At 54.8% G+C, this 7899-nt stretch overlaps 1 protein-coding gene across 1 annotated transcript; it reads right to left on the bottom strand.

Moving 5' to 3' along the window:
• Window positions 1-4667: 4667 nt before the first annotated feature.
• On the bottom strand, window positions 4668-7006 carry LOC136527033 (probable receptor-like serine/threonine-protein kinase At5g57670). Its single transcript, XM_066519636.1, has 5 exons — window positions 6178-7006; window positions 5792-6029; window positions 5549-5684; window positions 5277-5426; window positions 4668-4996 (listed from the first exon to the last, which is right to left on the bottom strand). The coding sequence occupies exons 1-5, from the start codon at window positions 6662-6664 to the stop codon at window positions 4814-4816; spliced, it is 1194 nt and encodes a 397-aa protein (XP_066375733.1). The 5' UTR covers window positions 6665-7006; the 3' UTR covers window positions 4668-4813.
• Window positions 7007-7899: the final 893 nt, after the last annotated feature.

Here is a 7899-nt window from a genome sequence, read left to right as displayed (position 1 = left end):
ACGGCGTGGTGCAGATCAAACGGGAGCGCTATCGGGCGCTTCAGATGAGGTATTCTAGGGAGAGCGGCTCTCCTCCGGTAAGCTATGTCATGACGTTGGTGACCGAGAAGGTGAGGCAACGTAGGTCCTCTAGGAACGGTCGGGGTCCTAGGAAGGCGCCGAGCTGGCGCTCTAGCCTCCCGTAATCAAAGTTGAGGAGCTGGTCGCTCCTGGGGACGTGGGCCTCTAGTGCGTGCAGCTGTAGCTCCTTAAGTGCCTTGGCGATCGCGTCGAGGCCGGTGGAGTGGAGAGGTTGGACGGCGGCGGGAATCTGCGCCAACTCTCCCTCCGTCGTAATGATGAAGTCCAGGTTCCTAAATCACACGTGCGCGCCCGGGACCCAGCTGACGCCGTGACTTGCCATCCGAGGCCTGATGTGGATGTCGAGACGCATAAAAAGCCCCTACCTGGCGCGCCAACTGTCGGTGTTTTCGAACCATCGATGAGTAAATTTTTATTTGCGCGTCTGGCTCGAATGGTGTGCTTGGAGGACACAAGGGTTTATACTGGTTTGGGCAAAATGTCCCTACGTTCAGTTTGCTGCTGGTCGTGTTACCGATGCTTGGTTTGCAGTAGGGGTTACAAACAGGCGAGAGAGGGAGATGATCCCAAGTCTTTGGTGGAAGGAGTGAACGGGTGCTGAGAGCTCGCTTGCTGCTCAGCCGTGTGCTCGAGTCGTGCTCTTGTGTTTTCTTAGCCCTCCAGCGTGGGGCACCCTGCTTCCCCTTTTATAGGCGAAGGGAAAGCGCTGGTTACGGAGGAGGAAAAGAAGAAGAACGAGAGAGAGAAGAAGGCTTCCAGGGTTGCCGGGTCCTTCTTCTCCTTCATGTGGGTCCCGTTGACCCTGTAGATGTCAACAGGGACGGCTCCATGTCGCGGCCCTGTTTGTCACTGGCGCCATGCGCAGGCGTCATCTGCCGATCATGGCGTTCCACTCTGTCCCAGCAGACGTCGTGGTGAACTGACGCGCCTGTTAGCATCCGTACGAGGATTAGGTAGAACCGCACCGGCACGTCCGACACTGTTCTTGATGTGAATCCCTAGATATGGCCCGTCATGGCCACATGTTACATCGAGGTGTGCCAGCCTCTTTCCTGGCGTCAGAGTTTTGACTCAGGTCCATACGCTTTGACCTGGAGTGGTTGGTGGTCGTATGGGCCCCTGTCGGACGAGACGGAACCCACGTCCTCGAGGTCGGGTGAGACGGAGGCCGCGACTTTGGGCGAGACGGAGCCCGCACCTAAGGGGTCGGGTGAGACGGAACCCGCGTCCTTAGGGTCGGGCGAGACGGAGCCCGCCACCCAAGGGGTCGGGCGAGACGGAACCCGCGGCCTCGAGGTCAGGTGAGACGGAGCCCGCGTCCTCGAGGTCGGGCGAGATGGAGCCCGCACCCAAGGGGTTTGCGCGAGACGGAGCCCGCGGCCTCGAGGTCGGGCGAGACGGAAACTGCGTCCTTGGGGTCGGGCGAGACGGAGCCTGTACCCAAGGGGTCGGGCGAGATGGAGCCCACGGCCTTGAGGTCGGGTGAGACGGGGTCCGCGGCCTTGAGGTCGGGTGAGACAGAGTCCGCGGCCTTGAGCTCGGACGAGACGGAAACTGCGTCCTTGGGGTCGGATGAGACGGATCCCGTACCCAAGACGTCGGGCGAAACGGAGCCCGCGGCCTTGAGGTCGGGCGAGACCTTTTAATACGTCTCGAGCCATCCGGGGAAGTCATCGTGGGCGCTAACTTCCTTTCTTTGTACCCCTAATATCTCATACCCGACACTGTGCTTCCCGGTCATTGTTTTGTTTTTGTCTTCTGATTATCCAACGTTATATAGCTGTATGATTATAAATATGTTTAATTAGACATTATCGTAGTTAAATAGACAAATACAGCAGGGTCTCCTTTTTCCAGCCTCCCTGCACATTTGATTTTCTTGAACCATGGCAGTTTGATTGCCCCATGCCCCATAATTACTGTTCATACCATTAAGGAAATTTCAATAAGTAGAAACCTATCTTATACGTTTCTGGAAGATTTATGTTGATAGACCACTAGTTCATATTCTAATGCCTGTTAATGCAATGAAAGTCTGTTACAAGAAAATTGAAATTCAACTCAAACATTTGTACATTCATCCATGTACCAGCATTATTGATCAGTGTTCACTAGAATAGACTTCTGGAACCCGGCATTTCACAACTACATTCATCTAGCAGGAAATGAATGTCATAAATAAAGGGCCTGCTGATATTAACATGGCTTTGTCCTGTATTTGCTTCTTTTTTTGGTTAGTTTATTGCGTCGTGAGACATTGACAGCGAAATCAGGCCAACCAAAACAATTCCTTTGTGTTGCATAAGGCTGTAATCCAAACAGTTTAAGCTGCATTTAAGGGAAAAGCGTGTAATTAGCCTTGTTGAGCAACACCTTTCCTTCCTTTGCTGTGGAACATTAGCTGCTGGTCCGGTGGACTGTCAACAGCAGTTAACCATCAGGCAGCCCTTATCTTAGCATTTATAATTTGTTGGTGCAGCTGTGCAAGTGACGACCCTGGGAATCGTCCGCCTTTAATTTGGTAATGAGACAGACGCCTAGTTTGCTGACTATTAGATGAAGTCATGCCTAGGTTTCTCTTCAAAAATATGGACTTATTTTCTTTGACCTTATATATCATTTCTGAAATGCTTGCTTTGTGATTTCCCTATGCCACGTCATTCCCAATCTCCCACGTTGTTTAGGCGTTGGGAACAACAATCCCAGTTTGGTTTGAACTTCGCCAACAATACAAGTACCGTGCCCTAAGGACAAGGTAGGTTTCACCGTGCTCCAGCGCTGAACCTCTCTAGCTTGTCGTTTGTAAAGAACAAACAGGTCCTCGTTTCTTTCGCGATAGGTCACTCGGCACGCCTGGACCTGCATTGGCCATGCGTTACCTCTCTGTTTGGGTTTGGGTACCTAAACCGCCTACTAAAACAGTGGAGATATGATTCCCTGCTGGACGCTGGCGACACGTAAAAGGGACACGAATTCTTGCTCTACTACCTGATCACCGACTCACCGTCCGGCCGGTTGTGGTAGTACACGATTCTTTTCTTGTCTCGCATCCTCCCAACTGACCTCCAGATTCTAGAAACCACTGAACTCAGCCAGAGTACTGTGCTGTGCTGCTGCAGGTCCTGTCCGTAAAATCCCGGGCACTGTTTCAAAATCTAAAATAGCCCCTACCCGCCTAGATAAATATAACAATAATAGCATGTACATAGCATTACAATAAATCAAGAATGTTACATATTCAACCTTTGGTAGCCTCCACTCTTAAGTCATGTGCGGATGGCGTTTCAGTCGCTCGGCATCGGCTTGCTTGATTGGCAATATGGAGACGCTTAGATGGCGTGACGGGCCGATACAGGCTACATGTATTTTGTAACGCCACTCAGAAGAGACGCAACGTTGACAGCGAATCCTGTAGAGTCGAAGCCATAATTTTTTAGGCCCTTACGAATGGAAGGCCCTGTACAGTCGCACGACCCTGCTGCAGACCAAATCATTTGGCAGAGCGTCGAAGCAATCAGGCATCCCCACAAAAAGGGCGTCGAAGATCGAGTGCCAGCGCCACTATTCATGTTACTGTACTCACTACAATCTCTACTTGAAGAACACGCACCACACAAAAGATATTCTAAAACCAATGCTAGACTCGTTGGCCGGCTATTATAGGCAGCATGCAAACCAATGTGCTCCTTTGAAGCTAGTAGTACCCCCACGTTGTTTACTTGTTTAACGTTTTCTAAACAGAAACCGCTCCTTGTTTGCCCTTATCCAAAGGGAGCTGCTCGCCGAGCTCGAGACACGCCCAACAACTCCCATGGCCTCCAGTTCAGGGCTTGGAAAGATGGACACCACCAGCTGCTAGTACACGCCTACACGTGCGGGGGTCCTGGGGGCTGGAGCGGTGGCCGGGCACACACATGTCACCCTGCTTTACCGGGCACAGCTCGACCTGTCGCAAACTGCCCCTTTCTTAGGCCCGTTTACATGCGAAAATTTTTGGCTTTTTGGTTTTCGATACTGTAGCACTTTCGTTTGTATTTGGCAAAAATTATCCAATTATAGACTATTTAGGTTTAAAAGATTCGTCTCGTCAATTACGGGCAAACTGTACAATTAGTTATTCTTTTTACCTACATTTAATGCTCCATACATGTGCCGCAAGATTTGATGTGATGGAGAATCTTGAAAATTTTTAAATTTTGGGTGGATCTAAACAGTGCCTTAGTCTCTACAACCACAACCAGATGGAGAAAGCGAGAGGTCGAGACCACTTGGCAGCGAACCACCCGGTCGCGCTCGCGCAGCCCCCAACTGCTCACTAATAAATTAGTGTCACGCTTTGGTCACATTCGTCCCAACTGTAACCCAACTGATGCTGCTGCTTGCAAGTCGCCAGCAGCTGCGGCACCACACGCGCCTTTCATGCGCTAGTCCAGTCCAAACCTGTCCTGTCGCCGGCCGACGAAATCTCAGTTCGCCCCTGGCTAATAAACCACATCATTATCCTCGCAAAATCGCCCGTATTATGCGCAGGGCAAGTACACACTTTGACGTCTACATGTATGTATCATGTCATGATCGATGGAGACTGGTATGGTACGTATATTTACTTTTCATCATCATACATACACTAAGAAGATAATCCTGTATTTACAAAGTGGGCCCCAACCTCCCCTTAGGACAAACTAACATTTTTTTTTTGAAGAATGGATCTCTTTTCATGTCTTGACGTAGCCTAATTGCTCGTGGTTGACGAGGAGGAAGAGGGGGACGGGGTGCTGAACTCCTCGCCCTCGTCCTCTTCACTATCGTCGTCGAGGTCGTCGAACCACCATGGCTGCTCCTCGTCGCCGGCCGCCTCCTCAGGCATCGCCCACCGGTCTTGACGGATCTCGCCGCCTTCCAGCAGCTCCAGCACCTGCCATGCCACCACGGACCACCACCGCATTACATTATCACTCACACTAACTACTGTTACAGGTAAACTAAGCAACGTAAGGAGTGGACTGTAGCGTAGGACTGTAGGTCAGCCAGTAGCTTCCGGTGTCCTGTGCCACGAACGCCGGCCCTAAACTACGACTAAACTCGCCGGCCCGGAAACGCTAAACGGAAACGCTTCCGGTGATCTGCCACTCGAGATTGACTTGTGAGTGATCGCCACCTGACGACACGACACAAAGCGGGAGGGGCGCACGCACCTCGGTCATGGACGCCCGCCACGTCGCCGGCGCCCGGACGCACAGCGACGCCACGAACGCCACCCGCCGCGCCTGCTCGCCGTCGTAGTCGCCGCCGAGCCTCGGGTCCACCAGCGCCTCAATCCTGCCGTCGCTCAGCAGCGGCCGGGCCTGCACGTATGTATACGTTGCTCATTCGTCTCGTCACGACCAGTTTCTGTCAGTGGTCAAGTAGACACACTACAACACTAGTGCGGGTTGGAGGAAAGAAAACGTCTTGTTTACAGACATACCCAGCTGAGGAGGCTCCGGTGGCTGCCGTCCACCGGCTTCCGGCCGGTGACGAGCTCCAGCAGGAAGACGCCGAACGCGAACACGTCCGTCTTCTCGTCCACGATGCCGTGCGTGTAGTACTCCGGCGCCAGGCACCTGATCGGAAAACCAAACATGGCTGATGAACTGAACTAACAGGGGAGTCGTCGTCGTTGTCGATCATGAGCGACGACCGACAATCCATGGGTATGGGTTTACCGTACCCGAAGGTGCCTTCGATGGGCGCGATCGCCCGGTGCGTCCACTCCGCCGGCAGCCACTTGGCGAGGCCGAAGTCGGAGATCTGCGGCTGCAAGTCGTCGGTGAGCAGGACGTTGGAGGCCTTGATGTCCCGGTGGATGATCCGCCTCTGGCACCCCTTGTGCAGGTACTCCAGCCCGCGCGCCGTGCCCACCGCAATGCCGTGCCGCGCCGCCCACCCCATCGCCGGCAACGCCTCGTCTGCCGATCATTCATGTCATGGAAAGAAAAGAAAGAAACGTCACGCGCGCATTCATTGACCTCGCCGCCAGTTACCGCTGGTTCGACGGCAACGGCGGCGGTGTGTGTCGGTTCCTGTTCCTACGGTCCCACGCGCGGATGCACGTACCGTGGAGGTTGGCGGCGACGGAGCCCCGGCGTGAGAGGTCGAAGACGAGGTAGAGGTCTTGGTCGACGCAGCACCCGAGGAGGCCGCACACGTTGGGGTGGCGCGCGTGGCCCACCGTGCCCAGCTCCGCCAAAAAGTCCCGCTCCCGGCGCTCGCACGCCGACGCGCCCAGCAGGCGCTTCACGGCCACGGCGCGCCCGTCGGGGAGCTCGCCGCGGTACACCTCCGAGGACCCGCCGCGGCCCACCAGGTTGCGCTCGTGGAAGCCGTCCGTCGTGCGGTGGACCTCCTCGTACGAGAAGCAGCGCCACGCCGGCCTGCTGCTGCTGCGCCGCGGGGAACCCGGCTCCTCCGGGGATTCCTTGGTGTCGGCGTCGTTGGCGTCCGCCGGCGGGGGTGGCTTAGTGGCAGGCGATCGGTGGTGGCCGATGGAGAGGAGGAGGAGCCGCTTGAAGCTCCCGCTGCTCCGCAGGTACAGAGGCTTCATTCTCGTCTCCCCGCTGGGCTCGGCAATGCCGTAGACGCCGCCGAGTGCCAGCCAGCGAGGTGATGGTCGAAGCAGAGGGGGAGGAGAGGGAGAGGGAGGCCAATGGAAGAAGAGGGCATTGATGGTGGGGAGAGTAACGGCGAGGCGAGGTGGCGAGTGTCGCGGGAGGCGCAAGCGAGTGAAGCCGACGGGCGTTTTTGTGGAGGGAGGCGGCCGGCGGTGTTTCTTGTCATCATAAAAAAAAAAGTTTGTTTCAGGGGTCGCGTCCACCGGGGTGGAGCGTGCGGCCGTGGAACAGGTCCAGCGTGCGCCCCTGACTGGGCCTGCCTGTGGCTGCGGCTGACTGAGAGCAGAGTGGGACGGCGGTGGTTGCTTATAAACAGGGGAAGGAAGCGAGCGAGCGTTTCCTGCAGGGTGCTTATAAACTAGGGCCTTTTCTGTTTCGGCCACCGGCTCCACTGTGCAGTGCAGCAGAAACGGAGCTCCTCCCTTGCCGACTGCCGACTGCCGACCGCCCTGCCCTACTCTCACCGACGACCAACGGCGAACGCAACCGCCCGGAGCGGAGAGGTCCGTCCACAGTGTACCCAACTGTTACTCCTTGCCAGCGTCGCTGTCACCAACGTCAAGACAGTACGTACAGCTTGCAACGTCAACCGTGTCCTTGCCGTCGGCCGTAGTAGCTCCGTACTGCACAGTGGCGACTGGAGGGAAGAGAAAAATGCATGCATTGCTCTGTTTTGCTGTCCAGCGTGCGAGTGAAGTCAGTGTCCAAGCTCTGTCTGTACTTTATTTATGGGGTCAGAAAAAACATCAGTGTCCAAGCCTCAACTCTAATCAAGCAATACATACCATCAGCATCGAATCGCTGTGATGCTATCAAAAAAAAAAGTCGCTGAGATGTTCTTTCTTGGAATGGACCTGTTTCGGGCCGCATTTGTCCATGGGCTATAGCCTGGCTAATGTGGCGACTGACGACGTATCAACTATCAAGCCCATGTAAAGATGCGTTATCTGGCCCTCGCTCCCGGAAAAGGCCGCTCTTTGTGGATTACTATTCGTTCCCCCAGCCCTATTTGCACAAGATTAGAGAAACCCGTTTGTGCAAGGACAGAAACAAAATGAAACGAGCGAGCACATGGTAAGATTGACAAAACTCAAACACGCGATGGGTCGCACGATCCATCCGCGCCCCGCTGGAGAGGAGAAGAAGAGTCGATCGAGGCTGGGGTTAG

Source organism: Miscanthus floridulus, chromosome 19 (assembly GCF_019320115.1).
Source record: "Miscanthus floridulus cultivar M001 chromosome 19, ASM1932011v1, whole genome shotgun sequence".
In the NCBI taxonomy this organism is placed as follows: domain Eukaryota; kingdom Viridiplantae; phylum Streptophyta; class Magnoliopsida; order Poales; family Poaceae; genus Miscanthus; species Miscanthus floridulus.
The sequence above is the reverse complement of the archived record's forward strand: the minus strand, read 5'-3'. Positions and strand labels throughout refer to the sequence as shown.

Bases quoted from the DNA above. Each gene is read 5' to 3' on its own strand.
- LOC136527033 (XM_066519636.1), bottom strand. From the start codon at position 6,664: ATGAAGCCTCTGTACCTGCGGAGCAGCGGGAGCTTCAAGCGGCTCCTC. The intron at 5,685-5,791 runs GTACGGTAAACC...TTTTCCGATCAG, and splicing joins CCCATCGAAGGCACCTTCGG to GTGCCTGGCGCCGGAGTACT. The intron at 4,997-5,276 runs GTGCGTGCGCCC...GTGGCATGGCAG, and splicing joins GGCGGGCGTCCATGACCGAG to GTGCTGGAGCTGCTGGAAGG.